General features: G+C 34.0%; 4 protein-coding genes across 4 annotated transcripts; 2 read left to right on the forward strand and 2 right to left on the reverse strand.

Annotated features, from left to right (window-relative positions):
• Positions 1–10,074: 10,074 nt before the first annotated feature.
• Positions 10,075–11,307, reverse strand: LOC129237634 (uncharacterized). The gene has a single exon (XM_054872507.1). The coding sequence runs from the start codon at positions 11,126–11,128 to the stop codon at positions 10,592–10,594; it is 537 nt and encodes a 178-aa protein (XP_054728482.1). The 5' UTR covers positions 11,129–11,307; the 3' UTR covers positions 10,075–10,591.
• A 760-nt stretch (positions 11,308–12,067) lies between these two features.
• On the reverse strand, positions 12,068–15,832 carry LOC129237631 (PHD finger protein 12). Its single transcript, XM_054872504.1, has 6 exons — positions 15,572–15,832; positions 15,210–15,400; positions 14,710–15,143; positions 14,386–14,648; positions 12,753–14,329; positions 12,068–12,690 (listed from the first exon to the last, which is right to left on the reverse strand). The coding sequence occupies exons 1-6, from the start codon at positions 15,611–15,613 to the stop codon at positions 12,516–12,518; spliced, it is 2,682 nt and encodes an 893-aa protein (XP_054728479.1). The 5' UTR covers positions 15,614–15,832; the 3' UTR covers positions 12,068–12,515.
• A 1,239-nt stretch (positions 15,833–17,071) lies between these two features.
• Positions 17,072–17,792, forward strand: LOC129237635 (uncharacterized). The gene has a single exon (XM_054872508.1). It carries the CDS (start codon positions 17,186–17,188, stop codon positions 17,642–17,644), a length of 459 nt encoding a protein of 152 aa, XP_054728483.1. The 5' UTR covers positions 17,072–17,185; the 3' UTR covers positions 17,645–17,792.
• A 4,649-nt stretch (positions 17,793–22,441) lies between these two features.
• LOC129237633 (inositol polyphosphate 5-phosphatase K) lies at positions 22,442–25,233 on the forward strand. Its single transcript, XM_054872506.1, has 2 exons — positions 22,442–22,585; positions 22,663–25,233. Exon 2 carries the CDS (start codon positions 22,673–22,675, stop codon positions 24,167–24,169), a length of 1,497 nt encoding a protein of 498 aa, XP_054728481.1. The 5' UTR covers positions 22,442–22,585; positions 22,663–22,672; the 3' UTR covers positions 24,170–25,233.
• The last annotated feature ends 2,750 nt before the right edge of the window (positions 25,234–27,983 follow it).

The raw sequence follows: 27,983 nt of genomic DNA on the forward strand, positions 1-27,983 counted from the left end.
TTGAGGGAAACTTTGGATTCTACGTCATTCGTTTTGTGCTTTTAACTTTGTGCCTAACGAGCAAACTTGGTATATATCATCCTTGTCCTAGACCGAACTTCTCCTCCAATTTGTGGTGTGCGTTATTGTAACAGCATAAAATAATTCCCCTACATTTTAAGGGAAGTTGCTAAAGCGACAGTATCGATTTATGGATATAACCTTTTTAAAAGAATCATCAAACAGGATGAAAAAAGACCAGACCCAGGCCCAATTGAAGGTTTTAAAAAAGGTGTCCAACGGAGGGTTAAATATCATTGAAATTTCATGATAAACTATTTTCAAAAACAAAAACAAAAAAAATGTTAAAGGTATATAATATATGTATGTAGTAATGCATACCTCAACTTCGCTCTACTTGCTAATTATATTATAAAAACGTAAACAGATAGTTGAACTTCCCTGCCTTAAAATAAAGTATACGCAGTGGATACCTTTGTTGGCGTTTCCCCTTTGAAACTTTAAAGTCGTTTAGAAATTCAAATTGATGTGAACATGAAAAACTGAGTATGCAGTATTACTAATAAAATCTATAGTTTTACAGACATATGAAAATGTTCCTGTTTAACAATCTATCAAAAAAAAAAGGATCAAAGAAGTTGCATCAAATTTTGTGTAAAAAATGGAATTTAGTGCTCAAAAACACTTGAAATGTTGACACCGTAACCAGGTGAGAGTACTCTGAGTCAAAAAAATGTTTACAAATGGTACAAGCTTTTCACAGAAGGTAGAGCAATCTTTTCGAAAATTTTAGGCATTAAGCGTGTAGCAGCAAAGTTCGTTCCAAAATTGCTGAATTTTGACCAAAAACAACGTCGCATGATCATCGCTCAGGAATTGTTGAATGACGTCAACGATGATCCAGATTTGCTTAAAAGGTCTTAACTGGTGACGAATCATGGGCATATGGTTATGACATCCAAACCAAAGACCAATCGTCCCAATGGCAGAGTGCAGGAGAGCCAAAAGTCGATAGCAGAAAATCGCCGATCACGCAAAACACTTGTCTTATTTATGCCGCTCACAAGCAAACTAGACAGGCTATATTGCTGAAACTGTAAACATATCTTCGAGACGAGTGTACAAACATAAAACAAAATAATAATCGAAAGTCGAATGTACATAGGCCGCGAAACTTCAAAAATCGTCTAATTTTTTGAACAGACCTCGTGAACCGTCAATTTTTGTCGTGGCAAGTGTCGGCATCCGCGTAGTCTAGCCCACAATGGAATAAATAGGTATCAAATTTCATCCGTTTTTGTCCGCTGTCTATATTGAGCGTTTACTCTTTGTGTTTACGAGCGAAGCCATCATTGGTCGCTTTTATTACTCGACACGATGATTTGCGAATCCTCTTATTTTTATACTCCTTACTTTACGTACTATTTGAGTGGAAATGGGGTGCCACATACAAAATAATTTTTGTTCGAGGTTGTGACTCCATGTTATTACTTTCTCAAGGGTTAAACTATTGTCTAGCAAATTTAAAGCTGAGTTATTAGGGTGCTAATGTAGTTTATGAATATGTCTATCACTTCATTTTCGTGTTTCATCTTTTGTAAAAGGTACCCTAAGATTTTTACAAATTTCGGCGTTAGGAATTAACTAAGGCGCGCTTTCAATAGAGCGAAGGGTTTTCGATTGATATCTTCGTAAAATTTCTATATTTGAGTGACTTGCGGATATGCTAATTGAATTGCTATTTCATACACCTTCTTTGTCTCACTTAAGTCTGAAAGGACTATTTTCTATTTCGAAAAAGTGAAAAAGCCTACATGGAAGGGCTATTACTGGCTATTTTGAGAGATTAGGCAGTGAGCATTGCTGGGAAAGTCTCGAGAGTTAAAAGTGGAGCACAATGAATATTTTTTTTCCAATGATTTTTTTTCTTTCATTACCGCATTTGTGACCAAGAGTATTATAATTTTGTTCAAATAACGATTATATATATGTATGTGAGCATTAATTCATCGAGATAGATATAAAGGGTATTTTTTTAAAGCTTCAAAAGTTAAAATGATAAATGGCGCGTACACCCTTTTTTAGGTGTTTGGCCGAGCTCCTCCTCCTATTTTAGTGTGCGTCTTGGTGTTGTTCCACAAATGGAGGAACCTACAGTTTTCAAGCCGACTCCGAATGGCAAATATTTATTATGAGAAGCTTTTTCATGGCAGAAATACACTCAGAAGCTTGCCATTGCCTGCTGAGGGGCGACCGCTATTAGAAAAAAACTTTTTCTGACTGAAATATTGATGGAATGAATTTTTTATTATAATCTAATAGAATTGGAATTTGTTGAATATGATATCCGGCTTCTATTATTCCAAGTAACAGAAGTGTACGCGCCATTTATTTTTTAACGGGGGGGTAAGGGATAAAAATCGATTTTTTTTTTTGCATGTTATTGTAGTAAAACATTTCAAAAATACCGTGTTAAAATTTTAAGTCAATCCGAGCAAAACTTTTTAAGTTATAGAGCATAAAGCCGAGCCGCCTCAAACATCTGCCGAGACGCAGCAGTTGCGCGCGTAGTCCGTTACAAACGTATACCTGCGGTTTTCTCGAACCTTTCTTTTTTTAAGTGCGTAGTCATTGGCCTTTGAAAACTACTCAACCGATCCTTTTGAAATTTTGAATTTTTTTTTTTATATTATATTAAGGTGGTTTTACACCTACAAAATGGCGGCATTTTTTTGTCAAAAATCACTTTTTACTTCAAACGACTACCAAATGGCTGAAAATGAAAATAAATCGTCAAAATAAACGTTGGGGGGAAGTTTAACTCATACTTTAACTAAATTATTCGATTTTTTTGATTTCAGATGATTCTACGCTGAGATATGCTGACTACTGCAAAATGAATTTTTGAAAAGACGTCTACGTAAATGTGCTCTCATTCGCTCATTTTGCAATATTTTTACATGAAAATTTTATCAAATATTCTTGAAATGTTACTTTATAATATGCAACAACTTTTAATAAACAGACTTGAACCGTTTCGCTACAATAAATTCATGAAAAAAGTGTTTTTTTTTAGCGTTTATTCCTTACCCCTACATACACACATATAAGTACATACGATGCTTTCCATTTAAATTCAACCGGGCTATTCGGGTCATGTTCTTCGATTTCGATGTAACTTAAATATGTTGCTCTCTGGTCAAAATAATGAGACACGTATTTTTTTGTTCGCCCGAAAAAATTTTTTTTCAAGAGTTATCGGCAATTTTGTTTTTCGCCTCAAACTCGATTTTTTTTAATTATATAAGAAAATTTTTTTTTTAAATGCCCATAACTTAGTCAAAAATGAACCGATTTTAATAATTTTGGGTTCAAAATGATCGTAATTACATACACAAGCGACTTCATGTAGAAACAATTGCAAAAAAGTAGTTGACATTTTTTTATTTAGCAAAAAAGAAAAAAAATTGAAATTTTTTCGAAATTCAATATTTCAAAAAGTGTATTTTTTTTTTTTTATAACTTTTTCCAAATCAAGAAAACATCTCAAACTTTAATTGAGCTGCATGCCTAGTAGCTAAAATGCGTTGTTTTTGAGTAATGAATTTTTGAGTAAACACCCTGTTTCGCACTTTTTGTTTTTTGCAAAAGAAAAAATTTTCAACTACTTTTTGCAAGTATTTCTCCATGAAATCGCTTGTGTAAGTAATTACGATTATTTTGAACCCAGAATCATTCAAATCGGCTTATTTTTGACTAAGCTATGAGCAATTAAAAAAAAATTTCTTGTATAGATTCTTTCCATTTCAATTCAAAAGGGCTTTTCGGGACATGTTCTTCGATTTCGATGTAACTCAAATATGTTGCTCTCTGGTCAAAATAATGAGACACGTATTTTTTTTTTCGCCCAAAAAAAATTTTTTTCTAGCTTTATCGGCAATTTTGTTTTTCGGCTCAAAATCGATTTTTTTTAATAATATAAGATTTTTTTTTTTTTAAATGCTCATAACTTAGTCAAAAATGAACCGATTTTAATAATTTTGGGTTCGAAATGATCGTCATTACTTACACGAGCGATTTCATATAGAAATATTTGCAAAAAAGTAGTTGAAAATTTTTTATTTTGCGAAAAACAAAAAGTGCGAAACAGGGTGTTTACTCAAAAATTCATTACTCAAAAACAACGCATTTTAGCTACTAGGCATGCAGCTCAATTAAAGTTTGAGATGTTTTCTTGATTTGGAAAAAGTTATAAAAAAAAAAAATACGCTTTTTGAAATATTGAATTTCGAAAAAATTTCAATTTTTTTTCTTTTTTGCTAAATAAAAAAATTTCAACTACTTTTTTGCAATTGTTTCTACATGAAGTCGCTTGTGTATGTAATTACGATCATTTTGAACCCAAAATTATTAAAATCGGTTCATTTTTGACTAAGTTATGGGCATTTAAAAAAAAAATTTTCTTATATAATTAAAAAAAATCGAGTTTGAGGCGAAAAACAAAATTGCCGATAACTCTTGAAAAAAAATTTTTTCGGGCGAACAAAAAAATACGTGTCTCATTATTTTGACCAGAGAGCAACATATTTAAGTTACATCGAAATCGAAGAACATGACCCGAATAGCCCGGTTGAATTTAAATGGAAAGCATCATACATAAACATAAATAAATAAAAAATGTATAGCATACGTGCATGTATGTATGTAAAATACATGCATACCTTATATGGTCTTCTAAAATAGTATTAACTCCATAGTACTTACAAGCTATACTTAATTCCATTTTGACTGAATTATTTCGAAATATGTAAATACATTATTCCACATTTTAAATTCAAAATATTAAAATAATATAAAAAATCGAACGAGCTGAAAATGTATGCATATACATATGTACAAGTAGGTACATTAATGTTTCATACTGGTAACTGAAATGAAAATAAATAATAATAAGACATGGATATGACCACATACTTATTAAACGGATGTTTTGTTTTTATTAAATTTTAGATCCTTGTGAAAAGATCCAAGCACTTTGAAAAGATCCAAGCACCAATGAGAGTACTCTTTACGAAATTTACAATGTTGTTGTTGTTGTTGTAGCAGCATACATATACGAGGAATGCTACTGAAGTGACAGTCATTGGCCGAATATAAATCCGAATCTTTCCGGTTACGTATAACCGACTGTCGTGCGAACGAAAAATTTACAATCTCCAAATATGCTTAGAAAAATATATTGTGTCCCCTTCAAATGAGATTGCCCAACAACAAAATGTGAGTTGCGATTATTAAATAAGGAGGCCGAAGCTATTATGAATGCGCCCAATGCTAGCGTTGTTGTACTTTTCTGTTCTGTAATAAAGGAACCTCAATCATTTTTTTTGCTAGTCAATTGCTTTACTTTACAAAAAATAAAAACATAGAATTAATACATCATGTTCCGACTTCGCTTTAGCAAAATTTCAAAAAAAAAATTATTAATTGTAAAAGTTATCGCTGTTTGTGTGGAGCCCGTTTCTCCACAAGACCCTTGAGGTGATCATCGCAAGTCCTTGGAGATTCATCTAAAATCAATCGGACAAGAGAAATTAGTTTTATTAATAGATAATCTTGTGCTGATTGAAGCTTTGTTTTCAAAATTAACAATATGGCGGCCTCAGGAAATATTTTTCAAATTTTCGAAAAAAAACGAAAATTAATTGTTAAAAACCAAAATCGAAATTTAGAAAAAAAATCCTTCGATCAGTTTTTTATGTTTTTCAAAATCAGTATAAATTTTATTGAAATCTACCAAGCGGTTTTTGAGTTACAGTGATCACCAGTTCAAAAAACATGGTTTTGAGAAAGACGCATTTAAAGTTTTGGTTTTCGTTTGTTTTTGCCCGGGCGCCCTTTGTTAATTGTTGAATAACTCAAAAAGTATTTGTCGGATTCACTTCAAATTTTCACCCAATATTTTTGAGAAAATGAAAAAAAATCGAATTTTTTTAAAATTCTGACTTCCCCTAACCCCTTAATGAAACAGAAAAGCTGTGCTTTTAAACTGAGCTAAGAGTTTGTCTTTACGTTGAGAGATTGCGTTTGCATTCAAACTCAATCCTTTACGCATACTGAAGCAACAACATATCTATTTAGCAATAGCTCCATTTCGACGCCTAGAATTGCTGTTATTATTGCAATTCTAAGGAAAACAACACGCACATCACAGTACATTAAATTCACGAAAAACCTGCAGCTACCAAATTCAACAACAATCCTGGTTCGGGTAAGAGCTGGCAGCGGTCTCTTGAACGAAAAACGGCATTAAGTAAATGCAAATAAAGCGACTAACATCACAGTCAGCGAAAATAAAGATTTACAGGTATTTTTTATTAATTTGTACATTCTGCCTTCGGATGAAGCGCAAAGTGCCAAACACTTAATATTGAAAAATCACTGAAGTTTCTGTGAGTTGTATTCACGTACAGTGGTGTTTACAATAACAGGGACCAAGGCTATAAATTGTTAAATTAACGCTTTTCAATCAATATGCTCTTTTTGTAATACAAAGTATTTGTATTTATATAATATAACAACTCATATCCCAAATAATAATTAATAAAAATTGTCTAAACATTTTGTTGATTCTTCATAATTCATAGTTTTCGGCACAAACCGGGGTCTACGCATGTAAGCTGGATTCCTAGAGCATTTTTAGCGAGTCGTAATATTTTTACTGTGGCAAGTGCGCATTGCCGCGTATGTACATATATCAGTTTGCATATGTATATGTATATGTATATAGGTATAATTAGCGCATACATATGTACATTCTTATTCCTGGTTTTTTAGTCGAGTTTCTTCTATTTCTCTTTCAAATTGTTGTGCCGATCTCGACGTTGCCCTGCAAATGTTATTTCGCCTCTAAACGCGCAGACTATTTCCATGGTCTACCAAGAGGCGACCGCCACTAAAGTTCTATAATTTGATGTTTAGTGAAGTGATGTCTGCAATTAAGCACATTATACTTGATTGTCCCTATAAATTCATAAAATATTTCAAATATATTTTATAGATGAAAAATCAAAATTGTGATTTTATAAATTATGCATGCATATTAATACATATTTAATTTATATTAATAAGGGTGATAGCACAATGTACAACCCCTCATTATGATATGGATTTAGATAAGATTGTGAAATACTTTGCCTGTTACGCAAATAAATTATGTCAATACGATACGAAACAAACAAAAAAAAATAGGTTCATATATGTATGTATGTGTATACATAAGTGCACTGTGTCAGCAAGATCTATCAGGCAAAACAGATATGTACGTCCGTTAATGCTAACTCTTTTTGAAAATTAAAATATTTTAAACTACGGGGATGTCAAACGCATGGCTAATTAATTTTCTTTCTTTTTTAATACATTAAAATTTTTCATAAGCCATTTATTGTAAAATATATATGTATACATATACCTATATATTTTTTAAGCAAAATTTTATTTCAGCATGTTTTTTTTACACAAAAAATCTTAGCATCCCTTCGTAATGGGCTGTATAAACATTAAGTGCAATCATCTACATGCATACATACATATATGTACACATAAATAAAGTACAATGAACGCAAATATAACTGTGTTTGATCAAATCTTTTTCGCCGTTTATGATATAGAAGCGATAACAGTGGAGCCACTATATATTGAAAGTTACTTCCTATACATATATAAGTCTACTATAAGTATGTGTATATGTGCATATGAACACACGTATTAGGATTTCGAGTATTTTATAATCATTCAATTATTTACATTTCATTAATTGAACTAAATAACGCGTATGACGCTGCGAAAATCGCATTTGCAAAACCCCATATAACCCATTTAAGTATACATATATTTCGTCATGCCAGGCGACACAAATGTTTCTGTTGAAATTTTTTTCTAAATCTTATATATAAAAATGGAGACGTTTTTTTGTGTTCGTTAGTCGCCGATTCACGCCTAAACGCATTCACCGATTTCAATCAAACTTTCACAGATCATTGGTATTGGTCCATAGATGGTTTATGTGAAGTTTTAAAGAAATCGGTAAAAGTATGCGTGCGTTGTGTAAGTGTGAAAAATGCAATATTTGCGTGTTTCCCTTATACGGACATTAGGTATACGGAATGAAAATACACGCGAATGAATAGAATATACACAGACATGAATAACATTGCTTCGATGTCGAGTGACGTATGGGACTGTATTATTCGTAACGCAATAGTTGTCCTCTCTTTTGTTTCCCTTTTATGCATGCGTGACACGGCATCAAAGCACATTGCTTTTTTTTAAACTGGAAAAATTTTTTGAGCTTCATTTGAACGTTTTATGATTTAGATAAAATAAAAATTCGTTAAATATATTTGATTCCATTAATAACCATAAGACTGTATTTTTCGAAGTTCAAAGCCGACGAGCAAAATGTAAAAAATAAATCCTCCTGTATGTATATACATATACTCGAAAAAGTTATGCTAACACTTTTTTCATGCATTTAGGTAGTCAATTTTATATGGGCAAACGTACGTTTACGAGATAAAGGTATAGCGCTGAAGACAAATGCTCAGGATTAGTACAAAAATGCATATTTCACATAGTAATATTATCATTGTTAAAAGAGAACAAGTTTGTATTAGGTAATAATTAAATAATGCAACCTTATTTTCTGCTTTGACGAGTGGAAAAACCAAAATAAATAATTATATAATATTTGTATGTGTGTTTAAAAGAGTTGGATTATTTTGTGAGTGTAAGCGGTTTCAAAGCCAAAGAATAGTTGCAACATTAAAAAATTGCTGAAACACATTTTCATTTAACAACTAAAATAACAAATATGAGCAAAATATGTACTTTCTTCAATTTTCTTCTGTTGCCAAATTTCTGAAAAACGTGAATTCACCGCGATGCGATACAGAAACAAAAAGACAGCGACAGCGCGCAGAGGGTTTTGAGCAATAATATAAATTTGTATCAAACAACGCATTAAATAGTCATTTTAGTATACTTTTGGTGTTTACTTATTCAAGTAAATGCATGTATTAGTTTTTCTTTAAGAAATTAATCTAAAATTTGCAACTTTTTTTTTATGATTTCTAAAGATTACTTTATTTTTGCCCAAGAGCAACCTTGCGTACAGAAAATTGTGTTGTACCTAAAACTTCACCACTATAAACTTGGTCCTTATAAAGGACTTTCACCACAGTTTGTTTACTGGATATACTGAGGTCAAAATAATCAGCTGTATCAAAACCATTTGATGAGTGGTCAACAATTTTAAAGTGCGTTTTTCATTGTTTTTTTTTTTTTTTTGGGAAAAAATGTATAAAAATAAAATATATTGTGCGTAAAATTTTAATAATCAGTGAAAATAAAAAAACGGTGGTTTCGTTGTTGTTGTTAGCGATTGTAATGCACATTGTGAGTTTTTCATGTTTTTTTGACTAAATTCAAATGCGAATAAATGATATCGGTCGTCGGTCGCGTAGAACGCAAAATAGATCAAATGAAAGGCAAAATCAATCACAAGAAGAGCGAGAAATTCAAAACCAAAATCAAAGGGAACGTATAGCCAGATCACGTTCAGGCCATTCACCTGAAGAACGTATACAACGTAATGAGCAAGATAGATTAAAATAAACACAATAAACAAAGCACAAGGACAATCGCTAGAATTATACGGAATTGACTTAGAATATCCATGCTTCTCCCACGGACAATTATATGTATCCTGTTCACGTGTAGGAAAACCATCAGTTCTGTTTATTTATACCACAACTCAGGGCAAAACAAAAAATGTAGTTTACGAAAAGGCTTTGCGTTAGTTTAAGTTTAAAATTAACATTAATTTTATATTCTAAAAAAAGAATAAATACACATAGAGTGAATTTAAATCGAGTGTTCATTATTCATTCTTAATTTTGATATGCCTAGCGAAGCAGGCAGAGGGTCCGCTAGTATATAAATAAAAACAACGGGTACGAAAACCAAAAACTTACAAAGCCACAAGTACATAATTCGCTGCGCAGTATAATAAAGTCATTTTTGTTTGTTGCTGTTTGTTCTGTTAAAATTTGATCTTTATTCCGTTTTATTTTGCTTTTTTTAATATTTTATAAATGTTATCGTATAGTACAAAACCAATACTTTTAAATATCTACAATTCAATGTTCTTAAACTGTACTTAATACAAATTAAAGTTAATTAAAGCGTTTATGGCAATTATCACTTAATGTATTTACGTTTCCCTAGGATTGTTTCGAAATCAAGCTCAGCTCAATACAAATCAGCTTCATTCTCTATACCTGGCGGAGTAACCGTCGTAAGCATAATCAATAAAAATGTGCTACCGATGGCAAAGCCGTCATACATATCCAGTCAACCTAATTTTGGCATACAAAGTTTTCAACATTTAGCTACTCATTTAAGATGCAATATTATCCATGATAAAATAGTAATTAAAGTAGTTCTTAATACAAAGCGTTCATAAGCAACATTTTTTCTTTCTAATAATGCGTTGGTAGATTTTAAGTGTCTTGTATTTTCTTGTTGTTTGCAATTATAGTAATTCACCATTTTCATTTACTTTGATAATCTTAATACGGTCACCTTTCTCGGCTAGCACTTGATCAAAACTCTTGCCTTTGGTTTTGGCAAACCATCCAGAATGATCGGCTATTAAATGGTTAACAGCACAACCGTCACATTGAAGGATTACCACACCGGTCCTGTAAGCAGCTTCTGACACCTGCTTACTATTTCGTGTGTTGCACAATTTACAACGATAAACCAATTCAATCTTGCGTTCCATGCAACGTAAGCGTTTCAAGGTATTAGGTGAAATTGAACCAGATGAGGATACGGCAGATTCACCAAACTTTTTACCCGTAAATGTTGTTGCATCGAGAATGGACTTTGGTATTTTCAGCGGTTGACATGATATTTTATCGACGCCATCGTTGATAGTGCGGTCCGTGACCGGTGCAGCTGTAGCCACACCTTCCACAGGTTGTGTGATGTTAAAGAGGACATTTTGGCCTTGTTGCCGTATACTGTTAAGCGTCCTCAAGCTAAAGAGATTACGCAACGAGTTCATTTTACACGCTCATCACGACGTATTTATGAATATTGCAAAAATAAAACAAAATTATTGAAACGTTTAGTATGTATGTATATGCTAATTAGATATTCTCTGAATTTCTATTATTGGATATGTTAGACACAAATATTGCTTCACTTCGGCAGCTAAATGTAAACTTGTCCAACAAGAGCTTTGACAACTTACCAGCTGATTTTTAAAGTTTCGTTAAGACTGGTAAAGAAATTAGCGAAGAAGAACGAAGGCACAGTGTTGCCAAGTTATTAATGGCTGGATCATTCTGATACTTTTTAAACTTTTGCGGTATTATAAATTTATTGGCTAAAGTTTGTGTATACCAGCTTGTCTCTCTCCCCCCTCCGTCTGAATCTTTAGTGACATTTTGATGTCTCAAATAAATTACATATATACATACATATATATATATATAATCGACGCGTCCACCCTTTTTGGGTGTTTGGCCGTGCTCTCCTTCTATTTGTGGTGTGCGTCTTGATGTTGTTCCACAAATGGAGGGACCTACAGTTTCAAGCTGACTTCGAACGGCAGACGCGCGACTGCTATTAGAAAAATGTTTTTATTAATTTTGCTTTCACCGAGATTCGAACCAACCTTCTCTCTGTGAATTCCGAATGGTAATCACGCATACGTAGCGCTTAAACCGAACGGTAGTCATAGTAAAATTTGACTCTTTCTATTTTGAGGTTACTGCTTAAAATTTAAGTAACGACCAGGTAGATAGAAGTAGGATACTAAAATTTAAGTTGAAATTTAAAAGTCAATTATGCGCCTTTTCTGTATTATTGATATTTTTCGTTCATACTCACAGCAGAAAATTTGTTCGGTGCCCTATTTTACTAACCGATAAATAACACACATTTAACATAAACAACTTTTATGTAGTATTAAGTTGTGAAAGTAAAAAAAAAAAAAAAATTCCTTCGATTTTAAATAACCTCAATTCAATAACTTTATTCTCTAAGCTTTATTTAACGTCTAGTTCATAAAATATGTTTTATAACTTTGTAAACGCTGTAGTGCATCTACGTAATGTGAAAATGTCACACAAACCACAGAAGTTGTATGTACTAGAGTATTATTTTGATTAAAATAATATATTTCATACTAGAGATAAATAGATAAAAAAAAAACAAACGATTAAGCTTTAATTGAGCATCACAAATAGTTTGTGCAAATATTATATGAATATCAATTGGTTTGCTGACTGTTTTCCGAAACTGCGAGAATATTCTCTTTGTTATGTTACAATAAGATTGTTTCGTATCGAAAGCAATATACTAAAATTACTTATGAATATTCATTTGCAAAATTAAAACTTATTGCAGCTAACCAAATTCATTTGTTGCTCCAGAGACCCGATCCCTTAACCTTGCATGTTACTTATGCCCACTTCAGGTATTGAGAATACAAACGACAAGCAACCGAAACGTATCAAAGTACCATGTGTTAGTATCGCCGTACCTTCCCAAGCGCCAGCAAGCATCGGGGGTTCAGAGACAAAAGTGCATTTGCATTCAGGTTTCATTGGTGGCGCCATTCTGAAGCAAAAAATTAAAACATTATAGAATCACCCACATGGGATTTTTACAGATTTCCTGACCTTGAATTCCTATCTAATATGTAATGCTGCCGTTGTATTCCACGCCGTTTATCCAAAATCTCTTGAACACGTTTTTGCAGTTCGATGTCTTCATTTTTAAGTTTTTTTGCAGGCGTGGGGCCATGGTCAGTGAAATCGCATGAATACAGTTGTCCGTTAACTTCGGTGCCATATTCCGAATAGTTGATAAGTTCGTAGGTTTTTGTGAAGTCATCATAAAAAATTGTTGCGTGTTTGGGCGAAATGCGGCAACAATGTCCGATGAAGGAAAGATTCACATCAACAGAAGCTTGACCAGACCCAATGTGCAGATTTCGATAACGCATAAAAAATGACGAATGTAACTCCACATTACTGAACCATCGATTGTCTTCAAGTATATCGCCTAACGGAGTTAGTACAGCGCGAGCGCGCACTTTACACCGCATCAACTTCAGTTCAAGCCGGGTTGCTATTTCGTACGCTTTTTCCGTGTCGGTGCGAATACGTGGTTTGTACTTTTGCTCTTCTTCGTCGGCAGCAACAATAGCAGCAGCAGTGGCCAATGCCGGGTGTAGCTGCGGTAAATCGTCATCGCTAGCGGTTTGATGTTGTGCTAAGATCGACGATGTTTCGCCTGTAAACATTATCGAGAGACGCCGTACATCTTCTGGTGAAAGTATTTGCGATGGCAATATTTGTTGTGCATCGGGCTTTGTGAGTTCACGTATACGTTTTGCTGCCGTGCGATTTTGGTATTGCACCACAATCTCTGGGTGTTCCTGTACAAGTTGTTGCACCCGTTGAAATGCTAATTTCTTTATCAAATCCACATCTAAATAACGAAGTTCTGCATCTATTTCGGCATTATATTTAGTATCATCGTCAGTTTCTTCGTCGTCTTTGATTTTGATCTTATCCATATCTTCTTCTTGAACTTGACTTGTAGGTGATTTTTCTGCATCATGATCGATTTTCACTTCCTCCTCACATTTTATATGCACTTCCGAAACGCTGCTTTTTGTAGATTCCCCCCGTTTGCTACGCTTTTTACTGCTCTTTGCCTTCTTATTTTTATCATCCTCTTCTGTTTTCTCTTTATCAGTAACATCATTGTCAGTTTTCGATCCTTCCTCTTGAGGTTTGTTATCCTCAGAGATTTCTTCAGTATTATCTTCTTCCTCTTCACTACTGCTTAAGTCAGCTATTTGACCCAGTTCTTTTTGAATTTCACGAAATTTAGCTTTGGCGCTTTGAAGTGCTTCTAAATCCTTAAAAACCGATTCAGCCACGCTTTCTTTAGATATTATTTCAGGTGAACTAGGCAGACATTTGCGTCGTTTGACTATGTCATAACGCAAAGTTTCACGCAATGATGGCAAAAGAGGTGGGGGATTTTCGTAGTGATATTTCACCATCGGAGGAATTTCAATTGTTTCTCGAGTTTTTATTGGCACTTTGATACGGAAGGGTGGATTACGCATGTGTACGCGTCTGAAGAATTCCATTTTCACTGATTCGTGATCGAAAGGCTGTGAGAACTTATCCCACAAGCGAACGCGCTCCGTAGCTGAAATACTGGTTACGAGATGATTATCCTAAAACAAAATCGTATTCAGATATTTACTATTATCTTAAAAATGTACTGTATTACAATGAAGTTTTCTACATGGTTGGGACACATCCAGAGACCAGTTGGTAAGGCGGTCATCGGTGGATTCAAGCAATCTTGATGAAAGTATAAAGGACAGTAGTCACACGCAACGAGAGGCGCTTTTTTACAAGATTTGCGGCAGTAAAAACAAGTTTTTGCGGGTAATGGCACGAGACCCTGTGAGTCTAGCTCGTATGGCTTAGAATTTCGACGTACATTACTTGGTTTTTTATTCCCATTTCCATTTTTTCGTATAGGCTCAACTAAAAAAAAAAAATAATCAGATATTTTTTAAATTTATAATTTGAAGACTGTTATAGCCACCTTTATCATTGCCAGGAAACTGAGAGTGTATTTCTAACTCTCGCGGTAACTCGAATTGTTTTGGATTTAATATACTAGCTGCTTTTATCAATTCATCCAGCGGTGTGGGTTTTTTATTAGGGTCTAGTGCTCTTTGTATTCCTACTGGTAATTTCGATAAATATTTTTCAGTACTGCTAAGATCGCTACAAAACGATGCCCGACTACTGCTGCGTTTTCGTAAATTACGGAACTTAAACGGTGCCGATTCCGTCTCAACCGAAACTGACGGAGTACTTGGTCGTGAACTTTCTGCACGTACAGATACTGCCACGCCAGAAGCATTACGTTCAACAGAGCTTGATTTGGAAGATGGAGTAGGTTTAAGAGTCATGCGGCAGTTATGACATAGCCATTGGCCGCTTGGTATATCTTCCTCTGTAAGTGGTGGATCACTAAGGTGAGAGAACACATAATTATTATATTAATGTATATATACACAAGTGAACACGTGTACTTACTGGCACTGCAAATGGAAACTAGAAGGACAGCGATCACAGCACAGCAGATCTCCACCTTCCTCACAGGCATCACAAAGATCATGATTGTGACCTCGACCTGGTCGTTTGTAATATGGATGTTTCGTATTCACTGGGCGCAATGTTATTTTTTCTTCTTCAGATGGAGGTGGTTTAATGAGGTTTCTAATTTGCTGTTTAAAAATATAATTAATATATTATAATTTTTGTTTATTTTACATGTAAAATTTTAATTTTCTCAGCACTTTACAGATTGAAAGAAATTTTGCGTTCCAGCATCTGGCGATGCATTAGGACGAACAACTTTCACTGCTTGTTGTTGATGTGAATGCAGTTTTAATTACCTCCATAATGGGCAAATTCGGATCCACTTCCACTTTTGACATGTCTGCTTTGTATTACCGAAATATTTTAACAAAAAAAACTTTTCGATTCCTCGTAATATCCAATTTATTCCAAAGGATCTTTAGCTGCAGTTAAATTGTTTGACATTTGTTCAATTCGATGCTGAAGAAGGTGTTCAGTGAATTTCTTAAACCCACAATTAGAGTTGTATTTGGCCGTGCATGGAATCTAATAACTTTATGAACATGATACTTTGTTCAGACATGCACTTTAATTGAGGCAATTCAGTTTTTAATTACATTATCGAATTTTGTGTTTGCATACACACAACTAAGCTAGCTCAATTAGAAATTAATAGCTGAAAACATTTTGATCTTGTATGAGAAAACAAAAAATGAGGGTAAATTTAGGTTCAAAAGAAAGGTCAATGCACTAAATGTAAAAGCATATTTTAATGTTGGATACGGAACCGCAAGGAAAGCCGCCACACTAATGTCATTTCGCCCCAGTCCCCCTCTTTTGATTTTGATGGTATATTGAATAATTTCAAAAGAATTTTATAATTGGAAATAAATTTTCATAATTTTTGTTTCAACCTAAATTTTGCCTTCAATCTGTTCTTATTTTTATGACCTCCACTTTCCATATTGAACACATTTTGTTCTTCTCCTTGAACACTCCCCATAGGGTTGCATGGGAAATCTATGTAGTGAAAATTGCAAAATTTATTAATTGCTCAATTAACGCATTAATTGCCTAAATATCTTAGTTGCGCAATTAATTTGCATGATCTGAACAAAGCGCAATCTTAAAATATAAGGACAAGAAATATAATATATATATCATATACAAGGCAAATTAAATACAGAAGGGGGCGTCCTCCCAAAATAGTCAATTTATTTTACGCGATTTTGACATGTGGGATGTCAAGCCCTTAAAAATACAAAACACACAAACAAGAAATTTCTTGTGTTTGGTAGTTTCTATTGCCTTCGCCTACTCTTCCTCTTCCTAAAATTTTTCCCTCTTAATTCTAATTAATGCGATATTCTATTTTGAATTCATCGGAACAATAATATCGCATCATGTGATTTTAATGGAATGAGAAGGGCATTCAACGGAGCTGGATACTATGTCTATTAGAAGAGTATACTTTAGGGTATCGGATTTGAGAAAAATTAATTATTGCGTCGTACAAAAGCGAGCAGTGAAAAAGATTTATTAATAGCATAATTCATTTGCGTGATAAATCTAAATTTTTGGCCAAATTTAAGGACTTTTTTACTATTTAAGCCAATTTAATTCAATCACATAGAAAAGTTGATATACATATGTATATAAATGTTGACACAATCAATTTAAATAATTAATAATCCTTATATAATATGGTACATATAGGCAACAAATATAAATGTCCCGAGAACAATTAGTTTCATTAAAATAATTTAGTGTACTTAGATATAATTCACATTGGCAACCCTATGTATTACTGAGTCAACTACAGAAATAGAACAAAAACAATACAACAGCGTTCGAAACGCAAAATAAATTGTTAGCATATACAGCTGCTTTACGAGTGTTTATTGAAGTTTTGTTTATTTATTCGTTATAAAATGCTTTCTTTTTTCTCAAAGAAGAAACCAGATCCACCACCAGAAGAGCCAATTCAAGGACCAACTGATCCCACACAAACAAGTGAAGGTGGGGGAGGTGATGATTTTATTTTTGTAGAACGTAAAACATCTGAAAACGACCCTGCTAGGCCTCCAACACAAGGTATGGGAGTGTATCCTCCAATACCACCTACGTTTGGAATGAACAGGTTCTCAGGACAGCCTGCTTACCCACCAACAGCAAGTGTAGCGGGTGGTTATAACAATGCAACACCAGTGCCATACGTGCAAGGAATACCGTTCGAGTTAGCGCCACAATTAAGCACGAAATGTGATTTTGAAGTAACGCAATTGCAGGTCGACAGCATTTTAGCTCTGTTAACGCGTCAAATGTCCGTGAACGAAACTGAGGAGTACAATTTTGCTCTGGAACGATCAATACAAAATGAGTGCTGCTAGCTATTGAGATTTGGATACGTATGCATTTTATTTTTACCGCTAGCCTAAAAACAACATAACTTTATAGTGTGAATTTTTAGTTATAAGAAATTACGAATGAATATAATTTAATAAGCCAATAAAATCTTATTAACTTTATTGAATTGAATTATATTTAGATAGTTGTAACTTCCATTTTGTTTCATGATCTTTTGCCGATGTTATGAATTGTAGTAAGATTTAAAGTTCTAAATTGGGTGTAGTTGCTATCCTTTGGTATTGATTTAGGCTAGAATTTAGTATAGTGCCGATCGCTTTGGAAAAAACGGTAAAAAGGGGGTGATAGAGGGGTGTATCCCCATCTTAAAACTGAAAACAGAACCCTCCGGAGGCTTATAGTTTTTAAGTAATTTAATGTTAAAGTTCTATAATTTAGCGAAAAGTTGGTGTTGCCATACACCTGAAATGAAAACGAAGTTCGCACGCAGGGATGTTCAGTGGAAGGTTCATTGTAAAACTGCAGTATTTTTTGCTGTAATTTAAACTTGAGAAATGAATTTGAAAATAAAAACATACAACTCATTTAAACTTAAAAACAATGATATTAAGCGTATCACAAAAAATAATAAGGTAATTAAAATTAAATTAAATTAATTAACACAGTATTTTTGCGTGGAACTCTTTATCGCGTAGGCGGCCTTCGGCCGCGCTTCATAAAAATAACCCTCATCAGTCCAACTCCGGCTACGCAATCCACAGTATTTTTGCGTAGAACTCCTTTTCGCATGGGCGGCCTTCGGCCGCGCTTCAAAAAAATAACCCTCATCAGTCCAACTCCGGCTACGCAATCCACAGTATTTTTGCGTAGAACTCCTTTTCGCGTGGGCGGCCTTCGGCCGCGCTTCAAAAAAATAACCCTCATCAGTCCAACTCCGGCTACGCAATCCACAGTATTTTTGCGTAGAACTCCTTTTCGCGTGGGCGGCCTTCGGCCGCACTTCAAAAAAATAACCCTCATCAGTCCAACTCCGGCTACGCAATCCACAGTATTTTTGCGTAGAACTCCTTTTCGCATGGGCGGCCTTCGGCCGCGCTTCAAAAAAATAACCCTCATCAGTCCAACTCCGGCTACGCAATCCACAGTATTTTTGCGTAGAACTCCTTTTCGCGTGGGCGGCCTTCGGCCGCACTTCAAAAAAATTACCTTCATCAGTCCAACTCCGGCTACGCAATCCACAGTATTTTTGCGTTAAACTCCTTTTCGCGTGGGCGGCCTTCGGCCGCACTTCAAAAAAATAACCCTCATCAGTCCAACTCCGGCTACGCAATCCACAGTATTTTTGCGTAGAACTCCTTTTCGCGTGGGCGGCCTTCGGCCGCACTTCAAAAAAATAACCCTCATCAGTCCAACTCCGGCTACGCAATCCACAGTATTTTTGCGTAGAACTCCTTTTCGCATGGGCGGCCTTCGGCCGCGCTTCAAAAAAATAACCCTCATCAGTCCAACTCCGCCTACGCAATCCACAGTATTTTTGCGTAGAACTCCTTTTCGCGTGGGCGGCCTTCGGCCGCACTTCAAAAAAATAACCCTCATCAGTCCAACTCTGGCTACGCAATGCACAGTATTTTTGCGTAAAACTCCTTTCCGTATTAAAACCATTGAACCCAAAATTAAAACGTCATATGCGTGTATGTAGTAAGCAGGCACAATAACCCCCATTCCCATCATTAACACTAAACTCAAGTACTTAATTTTTGTTTTCATTTGTAGGCATCCGGCAACACCATACTGTTGTAATTCCAACTTCTTCTTGTTCGCGCTTAAAATTGGAATGTGATTGCATAGGGAAATGAATTTGCATTTAATTTTAATAGATATAATTAGAATATTAGCATAAAAATCGGTACAAACACGCGTGTGAGTGTATATTTGGTGATTTATAGTGAAATGTTAAAAAATATAGAGTGTAATGTGGCAAATTATACTGATGTTCCCAAGGGCATTTTGAATGTAAATAATTAAAAAATTATTATTTCCCGATTAATTTAAAGTTATAAAGAGTGTTACTTAACACCTCACTAACATCTCCACCAAGTTTCATTAAAAAAAACATTATAGTTTGCCAGAAATTCCAAGATCGGCACTGTTCTAAACTCCAGCCTTGATTTAAGTTCAATAGCAGCTGTTTGGATCTTTATTTATGTAAAGTACTAATGTTATAATTGTCTATAAAATAGAACATTTAGCACAGAGTATTTTAATTAATCTATGCCAAATGAAATATTGGCCCCTATTATGAGTTACATTCGATCTTCGATATTCGCTGGTTGTCGAAGATCGAAAATCGAATGTCAATTTGGTATTATGAGCGGTGCAACCCTATCGATATTTTCGTTGTTTACCGAATTTAGAGTCGAATGCAATTTTGCTTTCGATTGTGTAGCGTATTGTGGGGAAACTTGTTAAAGTGTAAATTATTTGCGATTATTTATGGTTTTATAGTAACCAAATAATAAATATATACTAATTTTGTTAATTTTATGCAGGTCGAAAGTCGTGAGTACCAAACAACAATTAGAAAGGCGAATCCACAATTCACAAAAGGGATTTGCACCAAAGTTCAAGCAGCAAAAAAATGGGAGGAATTTACAACGGAGCTGAATTGCGTAGGACCACCAGTGAGAACGGCAGTAAAATGGATTAAGCTTAATAATGTTTTTTTTTTTTTTTTTTTTTTTTTTTTTTTTTTTTGTGATGTTTATAGAAATACATTTTTATTTTCCCTTGACAGGTATGGGCTGAAATACGTAGAGGAACTGAAATACATATTTTTTCGAATGACGAATAATTGAATAAAGAAACTTTATGACAAAAATAAAACAGAAACTGTGGCGTAAAGGTTTCTATTTAATACTTTTTAGATTTTTCTATAATATTTTAAAAATTTCATTTCTTATGTTTTCTGCTTCAATATCTTCAGCATCATCGTACACAGTGGGTTGAGCAAATCCTAGCATACCTTCATTACCAATACTCAATTGGTACGATCCTTGAGCACAAAATCGCAGAACTGTGGCTAGCTGCAACTGGTTTTCTGTACTGGACAGTAGGTTCATAAATGCCTCTTTAGATAATCTAAAGGTCTATAAAAATCTGTGAGGAAATTTCTGTAATATTAAGTACGTCAACACATTTTGAAAATTCTAAACTTACTCAGTGGAAGCCATTTCTAGGGGTTGGATGCGCCCCTCAACTGTTTTCTACTTCTAGCTAGTTCCACTAATCTTTTATCGTCCGATGAATCGTCGAACCACAACTCCGTTGTACTCATTTTCACGAAAATACTTTTTTTAACTTTTAAAAATGTTGTTAGCAAAGAATTTCAACACAATCGGTTGTTCTTTTATTTTGATTTGCTGTATCAGCTGAGAAAAAATGATCCATTGTAAATGCGTCGAGCGATCGAAATTCACAATAGTCCTATTCTTCAACGAATGAGCACCATAATACCAAATGAAAATTCGTTCGATCAGCACTTTCGACTGCTGTCGAAGATCGAATGTTGCTCATAATAAGGGCCATTGTATTCGCCAGTATTTATATTTCGTTCCTAGGACAGTCAGTTTTACTTGAACCGAATATGTTCAAGGTTTCCAAGTTACCGGAACAAACCGGATTAATATCTGGCCCAAGACGGTCACTTTAGCAGCACTTCCTACAAATTTATATTACGTTACAAAAACGATAATGTATCCAATAATTAATAAACTACAAGGCGGATTTATTACATTCGCTTTGATTATTACATTCGCCTTAACGCTAAAAAATAGTGGGTAGTGGTAGTTGGGTTGCAGGCAAGGCGAATAGAAAGTGGCGCCTTCCGAAAATAAGAAGAATTACTTGTCTGTAAATATTAAGCGAATAGATTGCTAATATTGTGATTTTTCAAGAATGATAGAGAAACAGAGTGCGCCTTCCGAGATCGCCGTGTCGTAAGAGCCCATGAATAAACAAGCAAAAGGAAGGGGAATTATCTGTTCATGAAGAAGAAGAGTAGGCGGAAGCAAGCAAACACAAGAAATTATACGCACACACATACTTTCTAACCACGCACCTTCCGCATAAAAACGCAAAAAATTGCTTTTGGAGCTTTTATATTCATTTGTGCTTTAACAATTTGACATGCGACCCTTCGTTTGCATTAGTTTGTATAGTTTTAATCTTACAAATCACAATACTACCAAGGCATTCATTTGTCTGTTTTGTATAGCGAAGAGAGCTGACGTCAGACTTTTCAAGAATGCGAAAAATAAAGAAACTGTTAAGAAACTAATTTTTTTTAAGCTTAAATAACAATAGAATTGCTAAATAAACAAAAAGATAACAGCGCTAGCAACGGAGGCTTTCGCTGGTTGCTGATTTTTTAACGAAACAAACTAATGAAAATGAAGTGCCGCACATTAAATTGTGAATCACAATTGTAACAATAAACTAAATGCAGTTTTTGTGCGTTTTTTGTTGATGTCGCTATGGCGAGAAAGTGTGTGTGTGTATAATTTGCGTTTGGAAGTTTCCATTCCTCTTCATTTCTCGAAATAAGTACTTTTTCTTACTTTTGTCTGTCGCAGAGATGACGTCGCAGCGAATGTGAAAGGCGCAATCCTGTATTCTATCATTCTTGATTCTTGCCTTGCTTATTTTTTGTACCAACGCAACTCTAAGTTTTGCAGCTGATTTTGACAATTGTGGCCTTGTATGGCAATATACATATACATATATATATATATATTTATATATTTGCGTGTTCATGCTATTCGTTCACAAAACGAAAACATTCCGTGTTTTGACCAGCCTTCTTCTGTTATTTTGCGCTCATACCAATTGAAAAATTACGCACACCTATTTTTTTATAGTGCTGACAAATTGCAGTGGTGTTGACGCAATTTCAAATTAGCATATTAGTAAGAATTAGATTTAAAAAAGTTGCTAAACATTTGCTAGCGAAAGCATTAAATACTCTGTTTACTTTTCGTTACAGTTGTGATATAATGAAATCAAGCTCCGTAAAAGCAGGCGATGAACACAAATCACAATCTGATTTGCAACAGCTGCCACAGCAACAGCAGCTCTATGTGGAAACATATTCGGTGTATGTGGTCACATGGAACGTAGGCACCCGTTTCCCAGATAATATTTCGCTACGTTCACTTTTGGGGCTTCAGGGTGTCGATGATCAAAAGCAGGAATCTTTACCTGATATTTACGCTATTGGGTTACAGGAAGTAAACGTGCAGCCACAGCAGCAGATGTTAGGACTCTTTAAGGAAGACCCATGGACGCACAAAGTTAAAAAACTACTACGAGACTATGACTATGTGGTTATAAAATCTGAGCAAATGCAAGGTTTGCTACTTACTCTGTTGGTACGTCGCAAACATGTAGAACATTTGCGAGACATTGAACCCGAATTTACACGTACCGGTTTTGGTGGAATTTGGGGTAACAAGGGTGCAGTGAGCATCCGGTTCTCTTTATATGGGTGTGCCTTGACGTTTGTCGTTTCACACTTGGCAGCTCATGATCATCATTTAGATGAGCGTATTGAGGACTATGAACAAATTATGGAAAATCACCATTACCATGTACCCCACTATCGAGAAATTTACGATCACGACTATGTCTTTTGGTTTGGTGATCTCAATTTCCGTTTAATGGGTGATGATAGTCCTGCTGACGTTTTGGCCGCTGTTAAAAATGACGAGCAACTCAGTGAACTCATTCAACGCGACCAATTGCTTCATGTGCGAACAAAATTGCAGAAAGCCTTCCATTTAATGCATGAACGATTGCCTGCTTTCCCACCGACATTTAAATATCATGAAGGCACATCCAATTATGATTTAAAGCGCCGACCTGCATGGACAGACCGTATACTATATGCATTACAACCGCTCAATAAGCGCCCCGATGAAAGGCTAGCTATCGAACAAAGATCATATAAATCACATCCAGCATATAACATTAGTGATCATAAACCAGTGAGTAGCGAGATCAGTATTAAACTTTATCCAAACTATCGAGCCACTTGCGTAAACTTCAAAGATATAGTTGAGTGGAAAATTGGTGAAGAAAATACGGTGGAATATATAAAGCCTAATGATTTTGAGGAGCGTAACCACGACTGGATAGGAGTGTTTCGTGAGGGTTTTGCTAGTTTGAACGAATACATTGGTTATGAATATGTCAACCAGGCCGAGTCACCACCATCTTCACCTGATTCGCCGGTAGATCCCTTCTTTGAAACACCGGGTATACATCGTCCAAGTCGTCACCACCATCGCAATCGTGAACGTTTGCGTCGTCAACAATTGCAGGACGAAGAAGATATTCGGCTCGATTTCTCCGATGACATCAACATGCGCGATGGTGAACGTTACTTATTAATTTACTTCCAAAATACTGGCATGCGTGGCATAACCAGCGTGGCTGGAATGAGCAACGTTTTCCGTGCTGTTGCTCTTAGAGAAAATGCAAATATTGCTTAACGAAAGTAAAAATATTATATTATATGTTCAACTTATTTATTTCTATTTATGACTTCTTTTAACACTTAATAATTTTAACAACCCGGATAAAGACATGTAAAACGTATATATTTTTTTGTTATGATATTGAAGTTAAACTTTAAATAACGTTGCTAACTCGACATCACTAAATTTAGTATTTTTCTAAACCTATTGTTGAAAGTATTAAATTAAGAAATATGCAAAAGGCATTTATTCATTCACTGTTTGTAAACATTCGTAAGTGAGTGACACTTGTACATATGTACATATATAGTCTAACAAGTGTCTGAAAAGTTTTATATAAATTTTACAAATGTTAATTTTAACAGTAAAATGACAATTACAATAACGAATTGTATAAAATTCTAGCGAGGTGCTACTGAGAGCAGAGAACGTAAACGCATAAAATGAAATGCATCAAATAAATTTCCGTTCTCTGCTGAGAGTAGAACCGGATACATACATATGTATATTGAATAAATAATCAATTTAGATTGACGACGTCAATTTAATTTCAGAAGTCGGTGAAGGAATCTAAAATAATAAAGTGGATAAATATTAACACATTTGTGACAAAACGCATTTTTCCTGTGCTAACAATATCGGAATGATAACGAAATAAGTCCATTATTTTCAAACAAAACTTGATAGACCAGTTTTATACCAATAATTTTTTTATCGATTTACCTTTGTTATGAAAACATCGGTAAGCATTTATTTTGTTTACTTACATATGTATGTGTGTACATATATCTTATCGGCTATAAAATATTAAAGCTTACTAGTGTTATACATGTATACATTGTTTACTTATATATTTTGAATGATAAAATAATGCTAACACTCTTACGCTCGGGCATATGATACATATGTACGTATGTACATACATACACAATAAAGGTCTCCGTGGTAGCAGAATTTACCTGCACGTACTTATTAATAGCCAACCGAGGGTTAATACTCGGACAATATTCTGCCAACAATTTTGGAAAATATTGTAAAATATAATATAATATGTTTTAAAAATACAAAAATCTACCAAATCAATTGAGTTTCCTTATGGGGTTAGGGGTAGTCAGAGGACCGAAAAAATTATGATTTTCAATAATTTTTTTTGCTAGTTAATTACTTTACTTTACAAAAATAAAAACATAGCATAAATACATCATGTTTCGACAAGACTTTAGCAAAATTTCAAAAAAAAAAAAAAAAAAATTAATAATTGTAATTAAAAGTTATCGCTGTTTGTGTGGAGCCCGTTTCTCCAGAAGTCCCTTGCGGTGATCATCACAAGTCTTTGGAGATTCATCTAAAATCAATCGGACAAGAGAAATTTGTGTTATTAATAGATAATTTTGTGCCTGATCGAAGCTTTTTTTCAAAATTATCATTATGGCGACCTCAGGAAATATTTTTTAAATTTTTGAGAAAAACCCGACAATTAATTGTTAAAAAAATCGAAATTAAAAAAAAAAAATCCTTCGATCAGGCACGAGTTTATATGTTTTTCAAAAGCAGTATAAATTTTATTGAAATCTCCCAAGCGGTTTTTAAGAGACAGTGATAACCAGTTCAGAAAGTTTTGAGAAAAACGCGTTTAAAGTTTTGCTATCGATTGCCGATTTTCCCGAGCATCCTTTGTTAATTGTTGAATAACTCGAAAAGTATTTGTGGGATTCACTTCAAATTTTCACACAATATTTTTGAGAAACATATACCTCAAACAAATGAAAAAAAAAATCAATTTTTTGAAAATTCTGAGTACCCCTAAAACTTTATGTGGGTACCTATTACTTATTTTTATTATACCGATAACTTAGACATATGTATGTGAGTGTGTTTGTTTGGATGAGGGACCGGCCTCGGAATTCCTTTAATTCCATGCATCGGTGAACATAACAAATCCTCTCTGAGATATGACCTGATTTTGAGAAGACTCACCCTGTGGGTGCTACACAAACTTAGCGATTTCCCAGATGTCTCATACATCTGCCCAGAATGCAGAAAAGAACAAGAGCTAAAATTCTCAATTGAAACACCAATTTGGGGCAACTCTAAAGCACACTCAATTGATAATACGTTCACACATACATACATACATATCTATTTATTCGTGTTCAAATAAAAATTATTTCTGGAAATATTGAACCAATATCTGATAATAGTTTGAGATGAAATATGCGTTATCAATTTTTTCTTTTAATACGCTGTACACACACGTACTATGTATACATTTGTACGTATGTAAGGTATGTTTTAATATTTTTTATTGAATACTCTGTAGCAAAATTATAAGGCCGATCAAATATTGGTAAGCATTTTTCGATAAAAATTTCTTAAAATTTCAAAGTGATTTTAATAATATAATAAAAAATTAATTATATTTAATACAACAATAAATTAAATTAACAATAAAAAGTCTGTTCATGTAAAAATTATACAGTACATTGTCATTAACTTAATTTCGAGAATTCGGTCTCAGAACCCAAAACCAAATAACAATTAACTAACTTAAACTGTTGGCTGGAAAAATTACAAAAAGTAAAAATCTTTTCAGTTGAGATACCTTGTATTAAATATAAAAAAATTAAGCTAGTACAATGCAAAATAAAAATGCTTAGCATCCCATGATTTTGTTTTGTCCACAATAATTTGTTCCATTTCATCATCGCTATCAGATGAAGAACATTCCATTAGCAATTCTATTGTTGTGGCAATCACAGCTTTTTTCATATTTTCCTTGCTTCCGTCTATGCATGTATGTATGTATATAAGTAAATATATTGTCAAATTTGTAAATAACTAAGAAGTAGAAGCACAAACACAAAAGATACCTTCAATGCTTTCGATTTGTATTTCGGAAAATGCAGCAACGATAACTGGAGGCTGGAGACACTTGCAATTCTTAGAAGTAAAAACTTATCCCTTAAAAACTTGCAACTCCCCCTCAAATTAAAATGTCATTTTGCTCTTGCAATTTTCCCTACTTGCAAGTTTTTTTGGATACATGAAAACCAAAATTTGCAATTTTTACAAAGGATTTGCTTCACGAATAGACCTAAAATGTACACAAGTATATGCGTAGATTTTTAGGTTATACCACGTTACCCTAGCGGTAAATACAAGTAAATTGGAAATGGAAAATTTACAGATCAAAGGTGTCTGGAATTCAAAAATGTTATACAGGTAGCGTCCACTGAAACATCAATACATTACTGTTTTTATTGTTCATTGTAATTACTAACAATGCAACGGACAAAATAAATATGCTTAATAATGTAAAGTTGTTACTATAGAAAAGGAAAATATATAGAAGCAGAACCAGGAAATACTGGGTGTTCTCCTAGCTTCTGAAAGGCGTCTTCCACAAAAAATCAGCTCAGGTTCTAAAGCCAAGTTTGAAAATAATAAAAATCCAACATTTGAATAAATAATTCTGATAATTTTGCATAATCTTGATCAATACAATTCGATAAGAGATTCATTCCAGATGGATGGCCGCTTAAGTAGAGTTCGTATGTGTTCGCCTTTAAAAATATGATACATTTATGTTAAATTTCTTACACTTCTATTGTTTTTAATGTTAATATTAATAAATCTCACATGACAAAAAAATAGTAAGGTAGACCGCTAAGAAACACTGTCAGCATTTTTGATGTTTGCAAACCATTGTTTGTTGTACTTTTATTGTTTCATTCAAATAAATTAGAAATCAATATATTTTCGTAAAATATTAAATTTTAATTTCATATATACGGTTGTGTATAATTTCTTTTATTTCAAGTCTAAAACA

Source organism: Anastrepha obliqua, chromosome 2 (assembly GCF_027943255.1).
Source record: "Anastrepha obliqua isolate idAnaObli1 chromosome 2, idAnaObli1_1.0, whole genome shotgun sequence".
Classification (NCBI taxonomy): Eukaryota; Metazoa; Arthropoda; class Insecta; order Diptera; family Tephritidae; genus Anastrepha; species Anastrepha obliqua.